This window comes from Molossus molossus, unplaced genomic scaffold (assembly GCF_014108415.1).
Source record: "Molossus molossus isolate mMolMol1 unplaced genomic scaffold, mMolMol1.p scaffold_m16_p_1, whole genome shotgun sequence".
NCBI classification, from domain to species: Eukaryota; Metazoa; Chordata; class Mammalia; order Chiroptera; family Molossidae; genus Molossus; species Molossus molossus.
In genome coordinates, this window is record NW_023425344.1 from 219,625,071 (window position 1) to 219,648,946 (window position 23,876).

At 36.5% G+C, this 23,876-nt stretch overlaps 1 protein-coding gene across 15 annotated transcripts in view; it reads left to right on the top strand.

Annotated features, from left to right (window-relative positions):
* FUT8 (fucosyltransferase 8) overlaps positions 1-23,876 on the top strand; it is a 232,076-nt gene that overhangs the window by 135,227 nt on the left and 72,973 nt on the right. For all 15 annotated transcript variants that reach the window (XM_036277553.1, XM_036277619.1, XM_036277527.1 and 12 more), the window contains 2 exons: positions 16,941-17,056; positions 17,171-17,333. In XM_036277553.1, the coding sequence (XP_036133446.1) occupies positions 16,941-17,056; positions 17,171-17,333 (279 nt within the window). The remainder of the gene's footprint in view (positions 1-16,940; positions 17,057-17,170; positions 17,334-23,876) is intronic.

Below are 23,876 nucleotides of genomic sequence, written 5' to 3' on the forward strand. Positions count from 1 at the left end.
TCTTGGACTGAACACCAAACACAGAAAGAGATTAAGCCATTCTAAGGCCATATTGAAGCTATTAGTTAATGGAGATCCCCTAGAGATTATATCAGAAAGCAGAGTGATTGGCTTAAATGAGTGGGATGTTTAATCTGGGCTTCCAGAATCCTGACATTCAGAAATGTGATATAAATGACCCCTTTTAGGGAAGGATACATAGGTCTAACAGTAATTCACAGGGTTGTAAGAACGTAGTTTTCATGGAGCAAGTTCTGTGCATGATTTTCTTTTCCATTTCTTCCCATCATAGATATAGCTTTGTTTCTTTCAACTAGTGTTCAGGCAATTGGTCACTATTTCTAGGATTCAGTAATGTTTATAATCCTCAACATAACTCCATAGGATTTCAAATATAATCATATATTACCTGTTGATCTTGACCACATCTTTTTCTTGAATCACTGTGAAACACAGTTACTTGCACATGACTCCTTTTGTGAGTCTTTGTGTATCAGTGCTGTTTATTTATTTTTGGAGTAAGGAAAATATCCACTATTTTAATAAAGAATAGTATAGCTTAACTGAAATGAATCGAGGTTAAGTGGAGAAACTACATTTATTTTGAAACAGGGATACTTGTTCTTTAGCAAAGAAACCAGATTTTCTTTTGTTCTTGAAATGTTCAAATTTTATATGGACTCTATATTTTATAAAGTAAGGATATAAACTGAACTTGTCTACCTAAGGCCCATGTAAGGGAATGTTACATTAATACAGAAAGTAAAATAGTTGTGAGGTGATGTGCTTTTTTAATGAGTGTCACAGTACCAGTTTTATTTTTAAGAAATCTCTATTAAAAGTAATTTAAAAATAATTGAAGTGAAAAACAGCTTTCAAATGTGAATTCTTAAAATATAAATTAGAATACTTAATTTTTGTTAAAGGCATATATTTAGCATGTTATCTTTACTGTGTTTTATTCATTAATAACTTTTTTTTAAAAAAATATTTTTATTAATTTGTTTTTGTTACAGATGTTTCTCCTTTTTCCCACATTGACATCCTCCTCCCCATCCCCCCCATCCTCAACTTTGTTTTCTATGTCCATTGATTATGCACACATGCATAAAGGCATATAAGTTCTGTGGTTTATCTCTCCCCCCCCCAACACTCCCTCTTTTGAGGTTTGTCAGTCTGTACCCTACCACTATGTCTCTGGGTCAGTTTTGTTCATCAGTTTGTTTAGTTCATTATATTCCACAAATAAGTGAGATCATGTGATATTTGTCTTTCTCTGCTTGGCTTGTTATGCTTAGCATAATATTCTCCCGGTCCCTCCATGTCATCTCAAAGGATAAGAGATCTTTCTTTCTTTTCTTTTCTTTTTTTAAATTTTTTTATCCTCTGCAAATTAAAACAACAATGAGGTATCAACTCACACCTGTCAGAATGGCTGCCATCAACAAATCATCAAACAACAAGTGCTGGCGAGGGTGTGGAGAAAAGGGGACCCTAGTACACTGCTAGTGGGAATGCAGACTGGTGCAGCCACTATGGAAAACAATATGGTGTTACCTGAGAAAATTAAAAATTGAACTTCCATTTGACCCAGTGATCCCACTTCTAGGAATATACCCTAATAAGCCTGAAACACCAATCAGAATCAGAAAGACTATATGTACCCCCATGTTTGTAGCAGCACTATTTACAATAGTTAAGATCTGGAAACAGCCCAAGTGTCCATCAGTAGACAAATGGATAAAAAAGCAGTGGTATATATACACAATGGAGTACTATGCAGCTGTAAGAAAGAAAGATCTCTTATCCTTTGAGACTACATGGAGAGACCTGAAAAGTATCATCCTAAGTGAAACAAGCCAAACAGAGAAAGACAAGTATCATATGATCTCACTTATTTGTGGAATATAATGAACATAACAAACAGTCTGAAGAATGGGGTAGTCCCAGAGCTGTGGAAGTGGGGTACAGACTGGCAATCCCCAGAAGAGGGGGTGGTGGGGCAGAGATGAACCACAGAACTTATATACATGTATGCATGAACAATGGACATGGACAACAAAGCTGGGGACAGGGCAGGGAGGGAGGGGGAGAGGGTAATCAGTGGGGGGAAAAAGAGAAACATCTGTAACAAAAATTAATAAAAACAGTGAACCAAAAAATAAATAAATAAATAAATAAATAAATAAATAAATAAATTTTTATCCTCACCTGAGGACATTTTTCCAATTTTTGTTCAGATAGAGTAGGGAGGGAGAGAGAGAGAGAGAGAGAGAAACATCGACGTGAAAGGGACACACCGAATGGTTGCCACCTGCATGACCCAACCAGGGCCAGGGACAAACTGTAATCGAGGTACATGCCCTTAGTGGGAACCGAATCTGTGTCACTCTGGACCTCAGGCCGACACTCTACTGCTGAGCCAAACCAGCCAGGGAATATCTTTCTTTCTTACAGCTGCATAGTACTCCATTGTGTACATGTACCTCAGCTTTTTTATCTACTCATCTACTGATGGACACTTGGGCTGTTTCCAGATCTTAGCTATTGTAAATAGTGCTTCTATGAACATAGGGGTACATATATTTTTTTATTGGTGTTTCGGGTTTCTTAGGGTATATTCCTTGAAGTAGGATCACTGAGTCATATGGCAATTCAATTTTTATTTTTTTGAGGTAACACTATATTGTTTTTCATAGTGGTTGCACCAGTCTGCATTCCCACCAGCAGTGTACTAGGGTCCCCTTTTCTCCACACCCTCGCTAGCACTTGTTGTTTGATGATTTGTTGATGGCAGCCATTCTGGCAGGTTTGAGGTGATACCTCACAGTTGTTTTAATTTGCATCTCTCTGTTTTATTAGCGGCATTGAGCATTTCTTCATATGTCTCTTGGTCATTTGTATGTCCTGTTTGGAGAGGTTTCTATTTAGGTCCTCTGCCCATTTTTTAATTGGGTTTTTTGTCTTCCTTTTGTTGAGTTGCATGAGTACTCTATATATTTTGGAAATTAACCCCTTATCTGATGCATCATTGGCAATTATGGTGTCTCATACAGTGGGTTCCCTTTCCATTTTGATGATTGTTTCTTTTGCTGTGCAGAAGCATTTTAGTTTGATGTAGTCCCATGTGTTCATTTTTTTCCTTTGTTTCTCTTGCCTTAGGTATTGTATCAGTGAAAATTCTGCTGCATATGATGTCTGAAATTTTGTTGCCTACATTTTCTTATAGGATTTTTATGGATTCACGAGTTACATTTAAATCTTTGATTCATTTTGAGTTTATTCTTGTATATGGTGTAAAGTGTTGGTCCAGCTTCATTTTTTTGCAAGTAGTTGTCCAGTTTTCCCAACACCACTTATTGAAGAAACTGTCTTTACTCCACTCTATGCTCTTGCCACCTTTGTCAAATATTAATTGAGCATATTGTCTTGGGTCAATTTCTGGGTTCCCTTCATTAATAACTCTTAAATCTCCCATAATTATCTAAATATCGTTAACACAAGTGGATTTAATAACTAGAATTTGATCAACCAGATTTCAAAAGTATTTAGATAGGAACTTTTCTTGAACACTATTGTGTCTATTTTAATCTGCACTAAAAATGTTAGAATTTCTTCTTTGAGGTGAAATGATAAAGAAAATTTGTTTCTCTCCAGGGTTGACTTTATTTTTCTTAAAAGGAAAGTATCATGTGTTTCATTTCAATGCTCTATATACCTTTATCTGGTTTGAAACTTCCAGTTTAAAAAGAATCACCTGATTTTGAGAAGAAAGGGCACTTTGAATTAAGTAGAATTGACATATATACTCTATCAAAGAACTTGTTAAAACTGATTTATTTATCTTCCACAGCATTTCCTTCTATCAATTTGAGCTTAAAACATTACTGCCATGGCTGATAATTCCTTTGTCTCATTTTTTCTTGAAGTGTCAGCATAAATAATATCGACTGAACTAGAAAATACAAACGTATTTAATAACAATGGAAATGAAGTTTAGAACATGACCTGATAAATTGGTGATCGAGAATCTAAAACCTTTACAGAAGACTTGAAATTAATTTTTATCTCCTTTAGGTTCTGTTGATTTTTTTTTTCCCTTTTGAAATGATCATTTTAACTGGATTAAATCAGTGTACACAAATGATCACATGCACATATTATGCAAAATGGAGAGTTATCATTTTGATGTGTTATGATTTTAACTATAGATTTCCTATAATAAAAACCACATTTATTACTTGGATGTGAATAAGCATAGTTTGAGGATTATTAATTATTGCTTTGACATCAGCAATGTTCATTTAGGATTCTTGGTATTATCATAAGATTTATATAGTATTTCTTTCAAAGCTGTTAATTCATCTATAGAAGTTATAAAGATTATTGTTCTAAAGAAGGATTCTTCCTTTCTAAGATGATGAGGTATTTTAATGTTTCTAAAACATATATACATTTTTTATTCTCACCTGAGGACATTTTTGCATTTATCTTCAGATAGAGCGGGAGGGAAAGAGGGAAGAAGAGAAAGAGAGAAACATTGATGTGACAGAGACACATCGACTGGTTGCTACCCACACGACCCCAACCGGGGATGAGGGCAAACTGAAACTGAGGTATGTACCCTTAGAGAGACCTGAACCCTGGACTCTCTGGTCTGCAGGCCGACGCTCTAACTGCTGAGCCAAACTGACCAGGGCTCTAAAATATTTTAAAGCTATTTTTTTCATTCTCTTTCAAATATTCCTAGGAGTCTGCAGAATAGCTAGGAACATTACTAAATCTTATTCTTTTGATAGTTTTCAACTAACATCTCCAAGATAGCATAATAAGAAAGCAGACTTATAAACAACACAATTCTTTGATGACCCTAAGAGATTTTTTTAAATTCCTAGCTTTAAATTTAATTATTTTTTTCTCATGGAATTTACTATATTCTAGTATATTGAATTTTCCAAGCATGATCCTGTGTAAACATTTACATTGATACATAGAATTTTATTAATTTTCTTCTAGACAGGTCATCCAATTTAGCTCAGTACATAATTAATAAGAAGTTATCATATTCTTTATAATCTTTATAAAATTTTAAGTATGTACCATGAAGATATTTCACAGTAGTCTGTTATGTTCTATAGTAGAATACAATAAGAATGTTAATAGGTCACATTTATTAAGCACCTAAGGCAAGAGAAACAAAGGAAAATATGAACACATGAGACTACATCAAACTAAAAAGCCTCTGCACACCAAAAGAAACAACTATCAAAATGGAAAGGGAACCCACTATATGGGAGACAATAATTGCCAATGATGCATCAGATAAGGGGTTAATTTCCAAAATATATAGAGTACTCATACAACTCAACAAAGGAAGACAAAGAACCCAATTATAAATGGGCAGAGGCGAAGGACCTGTAAGGTGCAGGGGCACCAGAGAGGCATCTGCATCCCAGTAGCCCACAAGAACGGTGGGGAGCCAGAGCCCTAGAGGGACTGGTACAATCCAGCTGCCGGCCCATGGGGCCTGCAGGGTGCAGAAGCACTGGAGAGGCCTGTACAACCCAGCAGGGACTGTGCCATCCAGTTACCCGCAAGACCTGCGGGGTGCTGAAGCACCAGCGAGGCCTGTGTGACCCAGCAGCCCATTAGATAGGCAGAGAGCCGTGTCTCCAAAGGGACTGTTTGATCCAGTTACCCGTGGGACCTGCAGGGTGCGGGGGCACCAGAGAGGCTCACCAGCAAGGGCACCAGCTACTCACAAGATAGGCATAGAGGACATGAAAATGGAGGCAGAGTGAATGGAAGCTACACAGAGGATCTCTCAGGACCGAATGGGAATTACAACTAAAATAAAAAAAATCCTCAGAAAAAAAGCAGCATAAAAGCAGCAGGACAGGACCATATAACCAGGGACACTGGTAGGATCTACAGAGGCGGGAGAGGGTGGTGGGCTGGGAGCCCATAGACAGCAGCAGTCTTTGCTGTGAGCAGCGCCCTTGGGGAATAAAGTCCAAGCACACTCCACAGTGCAGAGAGCCCGGACAGAGCACTAAAATAGCCACAGCCACTCACCTGACACAGGGAGGGTAGACTGGGCTGGTGGGGACAACCAGGATTTGGAGGGCACTCAGAGTTTTTGCTGAGTTGTGGCCACAAAACAAGGTGGTCAGTGTGCCCCTTCCCAGAGCTGAGGGGAAAAGCAGCACCCCCCCCCCCCACTCAGAGATTCAGCCTTTCCCAGGTGAGGCAAAGAAATGCGAATTAAGGCTCATGAACAACCAGCATCTATCCCACCTCTGGAAATCCTGTTATGCAGAACACCAGGGCTACATTCCAAGGCACTAAGTAACTGAGATTATTATCTTCCAGGAAAAAGCCAGAGGATAACTGAACCTTTCCTGGGCTTACAAATCTACCCAGGAAAGTAAGACTTGACAGTGGTGTATAACGTGGGCCCACCCAGGCTCATCCAAACCCAGTAGAGGGAGCCACAAACAGCAGAACACCAACACCCACAGGGAAAATTTGGCAGGCTCCAAAACCCACTGAGATAGCCAAAATGGTGAAACAAAGAAACAAATCCCAAATGAAACAACAAGAGAACTCTATCGAAGATGAGATCAATGCAGTGCAGTTAAGCAAATTATCAGAGATAACATTCAAGGAAGAACTAATACCCATTCTCCTTAAACTATTTCAAAAAATTCAAGAAGGAAGACTTCCAAACTCATTTTATGAGGCCAGCATAATTATAATTCCAAAGCCAGAAAAAGACACTACAAAGAAAGAAAACTACAGGCCAATATCCCTGATGAACACAGATGCCAAAATCCTGAACAAAATACTAGCCAATCGAATCCAGCAATACATCCAAAAAATTATTCACCGTGACCAAGTGGGATTCATCCCAGGGATGCAAGGCTGGGACAATATTCGCAAATCAATAAATGTGATACACCACATAAACAAAATGAAAGATAAAAATCATATGGTCATATTAATAGATGCTGAAAAAGCATTTGACAAAATCCAGTATCCATTTCTGATAAAAACGCTCAGCAATCTGAGAATAGAAGGATCATATCTCAACATAATAAAGGTCATATATGAAAGACCTACAGCCAACATCATATTCAGTGGGCAAAAACTAAAAGCATGTTCATTAAGAATAGGAACAAGACAAGGATGCCCACTTTCACCACTCTTATTTAACATAGTACTGAAGTCTTAGCCACAGCAATCAGACAGGAAGAAAAAATAAAAGGGATCCAAATTGGAAAGGAGGAAGTGAAACTCTCATTATTCACAGATGACATGATACTATACGTAGAAAACCCCAAAGACTCCATCAAAAGTTTACTAGACTTAAATGAATTTGGCAAAGTAGCAGGATGCAAAATTAACATCAAGAAATTGACAGCATTCTTATACACCAATGATGAACTCACAGAAAGACAAACTGAAAAAACAATCCCATTTACCATTGCGGCAAAAAAATTAAGATACTTAGGAATAAACTTAAACAAAGAAGTAAAGGACCTATTCGCAGAAAACTACAGGTCATTGAAAAAAGAAATAGAGGCCCTGGCCAGTTTGGCTCAGCGGTTAGAGCGTCGGCCTGCGGTCTGGAGAGACCCGGGTTCGGTTCCCGCTAAGGGCACGTACTTTGGTTGCAGTTTGTCCCCGGCCTTGGTTGGTCGTGCTGGTAGCAGCCACTCGATGTATCCCTTCACGTCGATGTTTCTCTCTCTCTCTCCCTTCCTCTCTCTCCCTCCCACTCTATCTGTACAAAAAAATGGAAAAAATATCCTCCGGTGAGGATTAAAAAAAAAAAGAAAAAAGAAATAGAGGAAGATATAAAAGAGTGGAAGCACATACCTTGTTCATGGATTGGAAGAATTAACATCATTAAAATGACTATACTACCCAAAGCAATCTATAGATTCAATGTAATCCCCATCAAAATACCAATGACATACTTCACAGAACTAGAACAAATACTTCAAAAGTTCATATGGAACCAAAAAAGACCTTGAATAGCCACAGCAATCTTGAAAAAGTAGAACAAAGTTGGAGGGATCACATTACCAGATTTCAGGTCAAACTACAAAGCCACTTTAATCAAAACAGCCTGGTACTGGCCACATGAACAGGCAGATAGATCAATGGAACAGAATGGAAAACCCATAAATGGACCCAAGACAATATGCCCAATTAATATTTGACAAAGGGGGCAAGAGCATACAGTGGAGTAAAGACAGTCTCTTCGATAAGTGGTGATGGGAAAATTGGACAGCTACATGCAAAAAAATGAAACTAGATCATCAACTTACACCATACACAAGAATAAACTCAAAATGGATAAAAGACTTAAATGTGACTCATGAATCCATAAAAATGCTAGAAGAAAATGTAGGAAACAAAATTTCAGACATCTTACACAACAGAATTTTCACTGATGCATCACCTAAGGCAATAGAAACAAAGGAGAAAATGAACACATGGGACTACATCAAACTAAAATGCTTCTGCACAGCAAAAGAAACAATCATCAAAATGCAAAGGCAACCCACTGTATGGGAGAGCATAATTGCCAATGATGTATCAGATAAGGGGTTAATTTCCAATATATAGAGAGTGCTCATACAACTCAACAAAAGGAAGACAAAGAACCCAATTACAAAATGGGCAGAGGAACTAAATAGACACCTCTCCAAACAGGACATACAAATGGCCAAGAGGCATATGAAGAAATGCTCAACATCACTAATCATCGGGGAGATGCAAATTAAAACAACAATGAGGTATCACCTCACACCTGCCAGAATGGCTGCCATCAACAAATCATCAAACAAGTGCTGAGGAGGTGTGGAGAAAAGGGGACTTTAGTACACGCTCGTGGGAATGCAGACTGGTGCAACACTATGGAAAACAATATAGTGTTACCTCAAAGAATTGAAAATTGAATTGCCATTTGACTCAGTGATCCCACTTCTAGGAATATACCCTAAGAATTCTGAAATACCAGTGAGAAAGACTATATGTACCCCAATGTTCATAGCAGCACTATTTACTAATAGCTAAGATCTGGAAACAACCCAAGTGTCCATGAGTAGATGAGTGGATAAAAAAGCTGAGGTACATGTACACAATGGAGTACTATGCAGCTATAAGAAAGAAAGATCTCTTATCCTTTGAGATGACATGGAGGGACCTGGAGAGCATTATGCTAAGTGAAACAAGCCAATCAGAGAAAGACAAATACCACATGATCTCACTGATTTGTAGCATATAATGAACAAAATAAGCTGATGAATGAAATAGACCAAGGGACATAGCAAGAAGTACAGTTCAGACTGACAGACCTCAGAGAAGGGGGGTAAGGAAATGGATGAGATAAACCAGAGAACTTATATGCATGTAAGTGTAACCAATGGACATATACAACAGTGCTGGGGGGGTGCAAGGTTGGGAGCGCAGGATGTGGAGGAGGGTGTCTATGGGGGAAAAAGGAGAAACATCTGTAAAAAAAATAAAGAATTAAAAGAAAAAACTAATTACTTTATGCAAAGCACGAGTCTAGAAAAATGTGTCAGTTGGCTTTTTAAGTAATTGGATTTCCCATTTAATTATGTTTTAATTTTACAAATACTTTATTTTCACGTCTGACTGCTCTTTAGCTGGCTACATGCTCTTTAGCTTTGTTATTTTTCCCTGCCTTTACTACCTCATTCTTCTTTTTCCCTTTGGCTCTGATAGTGAATGATTTGTTTGTTAGTTCCTTTATTATATATATGAAACTACTGTGTGTCAGAAAGTGTGTCAGGTGCTGGATATAAAATAGTGTCTGACAGAGTGTAGCAGAGAATAGAGACATAAAAACACGGTAAAGAAGTGGTTGTGAAAACAAACTAAATCACCATCAGTAGAGGATAGATTAAATAGATTATGATGTCTCCATGAAACAAGTATTTTGTAGCTATATATATTTATATAGAGAATATATGTAAGATATACATTTATTCACAAATATACATATATATACATATACCTATATGTATATAATTTCGAGAATAATGCAGAAGACACTGTCATTTGTAATTTGGGGACTGGATTTGTTATTCATGATATATAATCTTATACTTTAAAAAGAAATAAACCTCTATTCATGTATCATATCTTCATTGTAACTAAGTAAATAAGATTTAAAGAAAACATGCAGTACACTGAACAAGCAAATAAGCGATTACACTTTTGTAAAAAAAAAAAAAATCTGGTGGTAAAATCCTTGAATTATTAAAACACTCACTATTACCTTCATTTTTGAGTTTTGTCCAAATACCTTGTTTTTAACAGTGGTGCTGTTGTCATATTTGAAGTGAGCAGGGACAACACTCTGTCTAGATTATTCTGTTTTGGGCTGCCAGATGATGAAATAATGGTCTAGTTTATACTTTTCACTTTTCAAAATAAACATGGTAACAGATTTCCTTGGAGAATTGAGCCCAGAGACCCATTTAACTTTGATATCACAGTATTTTAGCTGAATTTGGATAGATTATCCCATGTGATTATTCTGTTAAAACTGACATTGTTACTTGATCCTTTTACTTCTTTTTGGGTTCCATTTAGAATTTTTGCACATTAGGTAAAAAGGAATAGTATAGCCACAAGAAGCATTCATTTGAATAAAATGATATGTTCTCTCAATAGATAGAGGGCTGGCTCTTCCATTTATCTAATTTGACATTCTTCTGGCAAACTTGATATCTGAATAATATGATTATATTTTGTGTTTTTGCTGGGACTATTTTAGTCCCATGAGTGGCCACTTAAAATTCTAACTGAAAAATAAAAGTATTTGTAAGTTATTAAGAATAATTCCAATTTTTAGCCAGTTTAGTTCATATTTACAAATAGTCCAGTTTATTTCATATTTACAACTTATGTAAGTCGTAGTAGTTTGTTGACAGGATGCCACCATTATCAATTTTTATTATAGATTGTTTTCTTTAAAAGAGTATTTTTAGCTCTCATATGCATATATGCATAACCCATGGACATAGCCAATAGTTTAGGGAATGCCTGAGGGGCCAGGGTGGAGGGGATCAATTGTGTGTGTGTGTGGGGGGGGGGGGGGGGGGAGATGGGACATCTGTAATACTTTCAACAATAAAGATAAATAAATTAAATAAATAAATATTTCTTATTGGGTTAAATTATCTTATCATAGCAGCTGTAGCCCTGTTTGGCAATGACTGAAAGTTTAGGTAGATGATGAACAACCAGGTAGCTCAGTTGGTTAGAGTGTCATCCTGATGCACCAAGATTGTGGGTTAGATCCCTGTTGGGGTACATATAACAATCAAACCATGAATGCATGAATGGGTGCAGCAGTGGTGAATACATGTATCTCTATGTGTATGTGTGTGTGTGTGTGTGTGTATGTATCTCAAATCCATTATAAAAAGACATTTCAACTGATATTTTTATGACTATTCTAATATGTAGCATTTTATAATGCCAGAAGTTGGGAGTTAAATAGCACTAATGCTGCCCATCTGCTCGATTTTCATCTAATTTTATTGTGATGTCTCTGCAATCAAAAAGCATTTCTAATACATATATGAAGCTCAGAAGATAATGTAATTCCATGTCTCTATTACTCATATTGAAAAAATGTTGATATTTTGCCATATTTGCTTCAGATTGCTGGAAAAAATACAGATACTACTCCCTTCCACAATCACAATTTCCTTCCTTCCCAGAGGTAATCACTACTTTGAGTGTTGTATAATACTTCCTGTCCACATTTTTATTTTATCTTATGTAAGTCTGTATACATGAAAGTATGTTGTTTTATGTTTTTTTTTAAAGATTTACATGAATGTATTGAACTACATACATATGCATTCTTCTGTGACCTTTTTTCATTCAATATTGTGGTACTCAAGCAAGATGATGTATGAATAGATATATCTGTTCCTCTATTGACGGATATCAAGTCTTTCCTTGTGTAAATGTGCTAAAGTTTCTGTAGAGTGATTACCTAGGACACATGCTGAGTCTTAATATATGTGCATCTTAAACTTTGGAGTGATTTCACAATATTTTGTGCCTAAGGACACATTTCTCAGAACACGTCTTCATCATTAAGTGGTACATAACTGTATATGTATACGAGGTCCATTTAGTCTAAAGTATAATTCAAGTTCAATGTCTTAGTGATTTTCTGTTTGGATGATTAATCCATTGTTGAAAGTGGGATCCCACAGTAGTAGTAAAATCCACTACTATTATTGTAATCTTTCTCTCCCTTCAGATCTGGTAGTATTTACTTAATATATTTGGTTTCTCTGAAGTTTGGTGTATGTATATTTACGATTGTTATATGTTATTTGAAGAATTGACTCTTTTATAATTCTATAATGAACTTATTTGTCGTTTGGTACATTTTTTTACATAAAGTCTATTTTGTCTGATATAAGTGTAGACACCTCTGCTCTCTTTTGGTTACTGGTTTTATGGACTTTTTTTTTCTACCTTTTGACTATGAGCCAGGATTGAACCCATCAAGTCAATCCTGGCTTGATGGGTCCATTGGCTGGATTCTACATACAGTTGAGGCCATACTGTAATCAGATGGGACTTCAGGCTGTGTTCTTTGATCAGATGGGACTGTACACTATGCCTCATCATTGGGCAGGACTGCAAGCTGGGCTCTGCAATTGAGTGGACTGCTGCTGGCTTTGTGCTTCACTCTTTGACGATGTCTCTTGCTGGTCTTCCTCTTTAGGCAGGGCTACCAGCCTGTACCCAATAGTTGTGTGGGGCTGGAGTTGTGCTCCACAATTGGGCTGAGTTGCTTTCTGGGTTCACTGGTCAGGTGGATCCACAGGCTATGCTTGAAGATTAGGTGGGGTAGTTGGCTGGGTGCTCTGCCTGGGTGAGTCTAGAGATTATGCTCAGCAATTGCTTAGGGCCATAGGCTGTGCTATGCTGCTGGACAGGGCTATAGGCTGGGCTTTCATGATGGTCAGTACCATAAGCTGGGCTTTGAGGCTGCCCAGTGTCACTGTTTGGGTTTCCTGGTCAGGCAGAGCCAGTAGTCATGATCCATAGTTGGGCGAGGTCACTGGCTTTGCTCTGTGCCTCAGTTGGTCTGTAGGGTGGGCTCCAGAGTTTGCCACAGTTTTTGGTTGGCAACCTGATAAGGAAGGGACTGAAGGCTATGCTCAGCAGTAGTGCAGTGCTTCTGGCTTGGCTTCCTGCCTAGAGGGCTGTAGAATTAGCTCTGTGGCTACCGTGGGTCCCTGGCTAAGTTTCCTGGTCAGGTTGGGCTGGGGGCTGTGCCTTGCTGTTCTGTGGGGTTATTGCCTTGCTTTCCTGCCTTAACAGGCCGTAGGATGTGCTGTGCTTGGCGTCTTTGGCTAGTGACTTGCTTCCCTATTTGTTGGGCTGTAGGATGTGCCGCATGGTTGCCCTGTATCTCAGGCCAGGCTTCCTCCTCTAGTGGGATTGGAGGCTATACTCAGCAATTGCTCTAGAATGAGCTCCTTCACCAAAATAGCCCTCTGACTAGTGACCCAAACCAGGCAGAACTCCCTATCGCCTATCCAATTGGGACCACTGGCTCAGCTATGCAAATGATCAGAGCCATTGATTGGAATGTCCTCTAAGGCCTCACCACTGGCAGGAACACAGCTTGCCACGATCTGTGCACTTGTTGTGAGCCCCTTTTCCCTTCTCTATCTCAGACTTTCCCAGTAATCCCCATGAAGCATGCTTAAGTGGGTCTCCCAGGAATCTTCAGAACGCTAGGGAAGCTTAACGTTCACCTTGAGCTCTCCTTTTCCCACTGGAGAAACTGAAGGTCTAGGGGGACATGCTCCAGGCAGCACTGTGCTGGCCTGGAGGAGAAGCAATGTGGGCAAAGTGAAATTGCTCCTCTTTCCCCTCCTAATGCAGTTTTTCTCCAGCTTTATAGTTTGAGGGGTTGCTTTAGCCTTACCCCTGTGTTCTGGGATCTTTACAGAAGTATTCTGCCTGTGGATAGTTGCTAGTTGCCCTCCCCCTGAAAGGAAATCATATATTTTGCCATCTATCTGACATCAGTCTCCTGATTCAAGTTTTATTAAACTATTGTTTCATGCACTATGTCTTGATTTTCAGTTGTTTGAAGCATAATTTTAAGTATGATCTCTGTTATTGCATCTTGGCCAGAAGATGCTCTGTATATTTTTTACATAGTGTGTATGATTTAAAAAACAAACAAACAAAAAACAATGCCCTAAATATTCACATAGATACTATTCTTACAGATTTACTCTTTTCTAATTGGAGTTTGGAAAGAATGGTCCTATGTGTACTTTTTTTTTCTTTACATGGCTTTGCCATTACTTTTCTTCTTCTATTTTTTTTTTTTTTAGAGTGAGAAGAAGGGAGAGAGAGAGAGAGAAACATTGATTGGCTGCCTCCTGCATGCCCCACACTGGGGATTGAGCCCGCAATCTGGGCCTGTGCCCTGACTGGGAATCAAACCAGGACCTCTCAGTCCATGGGACAGTGTTCAATCCACTGAGCCACACCTGCCGGTTGCATTACTTTTCTTTATCTACAGTTTATCTGCAGTTGGATTAAATTATTGTATATAATAATGTAATATAAATCACTAATACATTTATGTTTTATTAGAATTAGATTATATTTATTACCTAATGGAACTCTGCTAAAAAAGATCTTATGCTATTTTTCATGCTTATTTTCTCCTAATGTCATTTTACCAATATGTGAAGAAATGAGATAAAAAGGAGAACTTAGACATATCTTTCTATTTCCTGAAATTTTATATCACTAAAGTATGTTCTGGAAAAGGGTATCCTTGTCTTAAGGCGTATTGCTGCCAAAATAAATTTCAAGAGGTAATAATTTTATTCTGTTTTCAAATTATTTATTGAACCAGTCATCTAATTAAAAAAAAGATTAAAAGCCAAGTTTCAAAAACTATATACCAGAAAACGCCTTATTTTTTAATGTATACACATCTGTGCTCATAAATTGGGTAATTGTACACCTAACAACTCAATTCATTTATCATTATTCACTTTATGTATATACAAATGAAGGCTTTTTAATTCAAGTTCTGTGACCTGGGACACTCATGATTGGGACATGGTTATTTTTCATGATTCTAGTCAATGTTAATGTATACAATTTCACAGAAAAGTATACGATACCTTATTTACTCTGGTACAGCTATAACAAGAAGTTCTTAACATGTATTCTGAAGTGGTATAGGTAATTAATAGTTAATTTGGCTTCATCTGTTATATAAAACATGTTAGAAAAGGTATAAAACATCTATATTGGAGTCTTTGCATCAAAGGACTAAGATGACATCTGAATTGAAGTACTGCCAAGTATAATTTTTAAGTTAAATTTTCTTAAAATGATTGTGATGGTTAAAATAGATAACCCAGGCATTTTGAGATTATAGTTCATCTCTAAAATGACTGAGCCCAGATACAGTAGTCCTTATGTTTATTGACAGACACTGTGCTAAGTACTATTGTAAACATTTTCTCATTTAAACAGATTTTTAAAGAAAAATGAGTCATCATTTAATCTAAACAATAATTTTGTAAACATATACATATATATGTATGTGTATACACACACACACACACACACACACACATTATGTATGTATGTATGGGTATGTATTAGTTTCCTATTGCTGCTATAACAGATACCACAGACTTTGTGGCTTAAAACAATATAAATTTATTCTCTTATATTTGGGGAGTGGGGGGCAGAAGTCTGCAATGAGTTTCACTGGGGCAAAACCAACCTTTTTAACAGGGCCACATTCTCTAGGGAAACTCTAGGGGAGAATCTGTTTTCTTGCCTTTCCTAGCTTCTAAAGGTGCATTCCTCGCATTTGTTGCTCATGACCCTTCCTCCATTTTCAAAGTTAATAGCCACAGTAACTGCGTCTCTTTTCTAGTAAAATTTTTGTCTGCCTCCCCTTTATGAGAATACCTGTGATTATAATTTTGGCTGACCTGGACAACGCAAGACTATCTCCCTACCTGGAGACCCTTAACTTAGACACACGTTTAAAGTTTCTTGTCATAAAAAGAAGCATTCCAGGATTAGGATGTAGATATCTTTTATGGCCAAAATGGAGTATAGAATACTGCCAAAAGTCACATAAAACCAAAACATGTTAGAAACCAATACAGTTGGGAAAGAAGTTTTACAGATAGATTAATAATGTAAGTAAGAGATCCTGGAGTTCCTCTGCTAGGTTCCAACATTTTGTGTTGTTGAATGATGTTTTTTATTTCTGATACAAATAGAACATTAATCTTCAGTTTTTTCCTCATATACTTCATTTTCTACTCTTTACCCTGTGAAACCAATGCTTACTAATATAAATGAGGTCATGAATTCATGAATTGGAACACAAATTTACACAGCCTGATATTATGATTAATTTAGAAATAATTTATATTTGATATTTGAACATAGACACACATTCAGATATGTGCTTTCTTATTCCCTTTAAACCTTTTGTTACCCTCTCCTTCATCTTTGTTATTCTCAGCACTAATGAAGGATTGACAAATGGCAAAGTTTTTCTAAGCAATATGATGAGAGCTTTTCGGAGTGAGTTCTAAAGGTTCCTTATGTCTTAGAAGATCACAGATCTTGAGCTAGATTATATCTTTCTGTTTTTGTTCAGTATCATTTCAATATTGGTATTTTATTGTATACCTTTGGAGAGAAAATTTCATTTGATACTTCCAATAAATTATGTGGTTCAGTGACTTCTAGAGTTACCAATAAGTATGTTTTAGCATGTAACATTAGTAAGCATGTATTGTTGCATAATTTATAAGCTAAATGTTTACATTTTCTTCCCTGAACTATAGGATACCAGAAGGCCCCATTGATCAGGGGCCAGCTTCCGGAAGGATTCGTGCTTTAGAAGAGCAACTTGTGAAGGCCAAAGAACAAATTGAAAATTATAAGAAACAAACTAGAAATGGTAGGTGATTATGCAGTATATTTTCTCTTCAAAATATTGATGTTAGCACTAATCATTGAAAATTACCTTTCATCAAAATATTGGAAATACTGATACTCAATTCTTTGACTGCAGGTCTGGGGAAGGACCATGAAATCCTAAGGAGGAGGATTGAAAATGGAGCTAAAGAGCTCTGGTTTTTCCTACAAAGTGAATTGAAAAAATTAAAGAATTTAGAAGGAAATGAACTCCAAAGACATGCAGATGAATTTCTCTCAGATTTGGGGCATCATGAAAGGTACTTTTTTTTTTACATTTCATTTGGGCTCTAATAAAGATTATAATCTGAGAATGGGAAACTGGAACATTTTGTAATTTTTCTGCTGAATGGTAAATGATACCTACCATATTTAGGAGCAGGAGTATATCTAAGATCTCAGAGAACAATAATTGCCAAATGTAGTTCATCAACTGAAAACATATCACTGGAAAATATTATTTAAAATACATTTTTAGAAATCTTCATACCCGAAGTAAACTCTGAAGGTAGTGGTGTCAGCCAACAATACATTGGAAATCTTCCTGTAAGTTTCCTTCATATACAATCAATATTTGAAGAAGCGTTTTCATATACAATCGATATCTGAAGTAGAGTCTGCAGTTTTCTGTTGTTTTTAATCCTTACCCAAGGATATTTTTTCATTTTTTTTCAGAGTGTGGGAAGGAGAAAGAGGAAGAGAGGGAGGGAGAGGGAAACATCAATGTGAGAGAGACACATTGACTGGTTGCCTCCCACACGATCCCAACCAGAGCCAGGGACAAACCACAACCAAGGTACATGCCCTTGACCGGAATTGAACCCGCAACTCATTGGTCCGCAGGCCAGTGCTCTAACCACTGAACCAAACCGGCTATGGCAAGTCTGTAGTTTTATATTACAAAGTATTAGAACTCATGCTGAGTCTGGTAATTATGTTTCTAATTCAAACATTAAAAACTTTAAAATAGCCTTTTTTTAAGGGTTTCTAATTAAAGATTAACAGGTTTTCTATAAAAGAGAGCATTCTGTTCATTGCTCTTCCATTTAGTTGCTAGAAAGAGCCTGAAATCTGCCTAATTAAATTTGTTTCTTGTGTTTGCCCATTTTTGAAAATACGTAGTTTATATTACATAGAAAAGAAAACATTCTGGTGCTGGTGTGTTCAGGCAGAACAAAATAGATCTGAGAATCATTATAAATACAGTAAAAACTATCCTTAGTCCTATAAGTCTATACTCTCAGTAGGATTGTGATGGCAATTACTATCTCATTAGTGAACAATACATGAAAAATTGTTGTATTAACACAACCTACCACTGTGAAGAGGAAAAGAATTACCGTACAACCACAGGATTCATATATATTAACTGCATCAGCAATATTGCAATGATTTTTGAAATATTGCTCTTCTATTTTATTTAATTACAAATAAAATGTATCAGTTTATTGGATTCACTTCAACATCAATAAATATACAGAAATAAGACAGTATGAATATCAAGGGGCATTGAATTATTATGCCACATGTTTGACAGACCCTTTGAAATTTTTAGCCTAGCTTACAATCAAGTAGTAGTTAGACCATTAGACATAATGATGACTGATTCTGCCCTTAATGCTTTTCTACCTTAAAGAAAATTCTAGGCATCAAGATTCTGTGAATTGGAGCTGTGTGCTTGTTTGCTTTACTTATTACAGTTTTATAGGAAAATCTAAATCTGAAGAGGATTTGAGTTGGATAGACTGTGTGGTATTTAAAGGAGAATTTTGACTGTTGACTTAAGATGGAATGTTTAAACTTTGAGTGATTTAATTAAATTTCTTGAGAATTTAATTTTTAGGCCTTTTCTAAATCAAGGTAATTATTTAAAGAATTATTTTATGCACATATTTAGTTATTATATGTAGAAATGCTATACAAATGATAAAAGTCAAGCCCTGAATAGTTGATGTAAATCAGTGTTAATTTTTTGGTAAGTTGAATTATGATTCCTGACACTACCTTTTAATATATGTTAAATAATATTTTTTCACAGAAAACAAAAATGGAAAGGTATCCAAGGTACAAAGGTCAATTTCTTTTGCTGTCTTTTGCAGAAATTATAATTAATTTGGGATGCAACTTCACTGAGTAGTAATTTAACCCCAGGTAGCCAGATTAGAATGCAGTGGGACAAATAATGAGCAAAGCACCATCAAACATTAGAGGAATAGCCTTTAATGAATGTACAAATAGAGAAGATTTATATATATGTATAGAATATGTCATCTTACTGATAATTTTCAGAGTCCTTAAGTGTAAGAATTAAGACAGACATTTATATTTGCCTCTGATGATTTTTATATTGCACAAAAATTATTATTTCAATTTTATACTTGGACAAATGATAGTGTCTAGATTGTCTCTGGACTGAAAGCCTATGTGCCCTGAGAAATCAGTCGTTGAACCTAAAAGATTCTTGTTCAAATTTTTTGGTTCAGAAAGACATCAATTATAGGGAGAAAACTTAGGGGTTTTGTTTCTTTAGAAGGGGTTTCTTTCTTTCTTAGATCTTTGTCTGATAGAAACACTGATTATCTTTTTTCCCTTTTTTGAATCAACTTTATTGCAGCATAATTTATGTATGATAAAATATACATATTTTATTCTATAGTTCTATGAGTTTTGACAAATATTCAATTTGGAACACCAGCATAGTCAAGATACAGAACATTGCTACTGCCCCAAGAAATTTCATCATGCCCCTTTGTAATCAGCACCTCCCCCACTGCTGGTCCCTGGCAGAAACCAGATCTGTTTCCTGTTCCTATAATTTTGCCTTTTCCAGAATTTTATGTAAATGCAATCATACACTATGTAGCTTTTTTGAGTGTGGTGTCTTTCACTTGGCATAATGCATTTGAGATTCAACTCATGTTTTTTGTGTATTGGCAGTGCATTCCTTTCTTTTGCTAAGTAGTATTTCTAAGTAATATGGCTAAGTGGATATATCACAGTTGGTTTATCCATTCACCACTTGAAGGGCATTTGGGTTGTATTCTATTTTTTGGTAATTATGAATAAAACCACTATAGACAATAATATACATATTTTTGTGGAAACTTTTTTTTTTTGCATTCATCTTCAAATAGAGCAGGAAGGAGAGAAGGAGGAAGAGAGAAAGAGAGAAACATCGATATGAGAGAGACACATCGATTGGCTGCCACCCACATGACCCCAACCAGGGCCAGGGACAAACTGCAACCGAGGTACGTGCCCTTAGTGAGAATCAAACCAGGGTCTCTCTGGTCTGCAGGTTAACACTTTAACTGCTGAGCCTAACCAGCCAGGGCAAAACATGTTTTTCTTTATTTAGGGTTGATATCTAGGAGTGGGATCATGGGTCCTAAGTTGAATGTTGCTTAATTTTATAAGACACTGCTGAACTGCTTTCCAAAGTGATGGTACTATTTTGCATTGTCACCAGCAATGTGTAAGAGTTCTAGTTGCTCTGTATTTTATCTGCACTTGGTAATCTCCGTTTTTACATTACCCCCAACCTCCACCACCATGCTAACGGCAGTACAGTGGTATGTCATGGTAGTTTTAATTTGTACATATGTTTTTAATCACATGCTTAATTTTGGTGGTGGTGGGGGATTGCTTGATTTATTATTGATCTTGAACCTTCCTTCCTTCCTTCCTTCCTTCCTTCCTTCCTTCCTTCCTTCCTTCCTTCCTTCCTTCCTTCCTTCCTTCCTTCCTTCCTCTCTCTCTTTCTCCCTTCCTCCCTTCCTTCCGTTTTTAGTCCTCACTGAGGACATTTTTGTATTTGTCTTCAGATAGAGTGGGAGGGAGAGATGGGGAAAGAGAGAAAGAGAAACATTGATATTAGAGAGACACCCACACGACCCCAACTGGGGCAGGGACACACTGCAACCCAGGTACGAGCCCTTAGCAGGGACCAGACCCAGAACTCTGCAGTCTGCAGGCCAACGCTCTAACGGCTGAGCCAAACCGACCAGGGCGCATTCTTCATTTATTGTAGGTAAAAATCATATTGGTACATTTTAGAAAGCTCATTTTGAGAGCCATGTGAAATAAAGCCTGGTGCCAGGAAATAAGAATTCTACAGAAGTTTTCATAAGTGATAATACGCTTCTGGACCTGGGTAGTTTACATAGAAAAAAGGAATAAACGTGTGAAAAATAGAAGCTAAAGGAGTTGGTAACAAATCTGAGGTAGGGAGATGGGGAAGTCAAAAGTAATTGAGGACTTGTATTTTGCTAGAAGGATAATTTTCATAAATGGAGATTATTGTTTCTTGTGTACTAATTTAGCTTTTCTCTGTGATGAAACGTAATTCTGATAACTAAAACTCTAACATAAACATCTCTGTACCCCACAGTGCTAAGCACTCACTATTTAGTTAGTGTTCGGTAACTATGTCTTTTTTATTAGATTAGGAGGCAGGTATGTGCATTCTTTGATGGATTATTCCACACTCTACTTTGTTCTTCTTTGTAAAAACAAAATTTTGTTCCATTGAAGGATTTATTAAAATTATACAACTAAAGAAATTATGTAATTGGGGTCAAGTATTCTCCAGTAATTGAGAATCCTAAGAGTTGTGAAGAGCAAGTTACAAGAGAAAAAATCATAAAACTTGAAGCTCTAGTTAATTTCAACAGTGGTTTCTGCAAAAGAGAGAGTATCTGTTAGAAGTTAACTAGTGTAAGAAGGAGGAAATGCAGGGGGGATCGTACTGATAGGAAGCATGGAATTAGAAGAAAACCTGACATTGAAAGATTTTTGTATTTAATACTTTTGACTTCATGTTTGATTCACTTTGGAGGACTTAGTGATCCTTGTATTTGAAAGTAGTCTTAAGACACAGTTATGTACGAATCCCTAAAAATAATAGAGTGTTTCTGATTTGGAATGTAATTCTGATGTTAAGCAATGGAGAATGGATTTTCCTTTAATTTGATATTCATGATAAAAATATTTTTACTTACTAAATATATCTAGTCATTTGTTTATATTTCATGTGACATTAACTTTAATAAGTATTAGTTCCTTCACTTTGGGATTTTCTTGCTTGAATCACATCTGTTCTGTGCTTGCCCTAGGGAATTTTTCTCTAACATTTTGAATCAGGTATAAGTAAAACACTCTTCTTGTAGTTCTTCAATGGCATAATTAAGACAGAGTAGGACATTTAAAAGAAGTTTTGTGAATATTAAAATATAAAAATAGCCCTGGCAGGTTTTGCTCAGTGGTTAGAGCGTCGGCCTGCGGTCCAGAGAGACCCGGGTTCAGTTCCCACTAAGGGCACGTACCTTGGTTGCAGTTTGTCCCCGGCCCTGGTTGGGTTGTGCGGGTGGCAGCCACTCGATGTGTCCCTTTCACATCGATGTTTTTCTCTCTCTCCCACTCTATCTGAACAAAAAATGGAAAAATGTCCTTGGGTGAGGATAAAAATATATAAATATATATATATGAAATTTAACGGGAAATACAAAGAACATAAATGTAGGTCAGCTTTTGAAATAGAGGATTTGTCGCCTGGCATAGTTGGCTTGCTGTCAGTCATAGATTCTATTCTGTTCTACCATGGTCTTCCGGCACTTGTGCTCTGCCCTCCAATGACTAGCACTATTCTGCTGGTACTTTGCCAGGGTTTGACCTGGCCTCATACCAGGCCTTTAGATTTACCACCCACCTTCTATATGTTTTGATATCTTTATTTCAAAACCAAGGCAGCCAAATTTCCAGCTTTTAGGTCACTTTTAGGAGATTTGATTTCAGAGTAGAGTCACTGAAAACTGAGCATTTCTGTGGAATGGTCTTCAGTCACTATGTTTCTCAATAATGGACCACAGCTCTAACAGGCACTTTCTGTTAGATTTTTCTCATGTCTTTGCCCAAAAGATGATAAATTGTGCAGGACGGTAGCTTCTAAACATTATTGAATCATCAAAGAACTAGTTTGAATTTAATGTCAGTTTCTGGGCTTGTCTTCCTTACATGATCTCCATTGGGGAGGCGAAGAAAAAAAAAATTTAAAAAGCAAATTTAATTTTAGTTGGATGTTAACGTGCTTTTTTTGTTTTGTTTTGTTTGGCTTTTTAGTTATACATTTGGCTATTCCACTTTCTAGACAGATTGCAATGGATATAAATAATTAATTGCCAAGACTTAGTACTAATGTAACTTGGTAAAAACATTCACTTTTATGATTTCACTGTTCTAATTTAATTTATTAAAAAATACAGAGATGAGCTTTCATTCCCAATGGTAAAGGAATGGATTGAGTACTATGATGTGAAATCATAAACCATGCTAATTTTTATATTTCAAAGAAATTTTCTATCCAAATTAGATCTAATGTAGTTTTTACCTGCTTGAAGTTATATAATTATTGTCATGAAATGTAGTGCTATTTGTCTCTATTTATGTATATGTTCAATGTAAAGCCATGCAGAATATATTGAATTTCTTTTTTTCCTTCAAAAGGCATTTGCTGATAGACTGGTTATTTATCTTACTTTACTGTATTTCCAGAAACAATACTGCTATTTAAGGTTGAGACTTAGAACAAGTTTTGTGATTAGTTCTACTTAATGGATAGGAAAAAGCAAATGACCACATTTGCATATGATGAAATCCATGAAATATAAATAATAATGAGTGTGATGAGAGTTATAGGAAAGAGATTTATAAAACTGAGAAGATAATTTAAATAAGCTTCCTGCTTAGTCTTATAAAACCATTATTATTAAGACTGTTTATGTGTTTCCAGGATCAACTCACAGTTT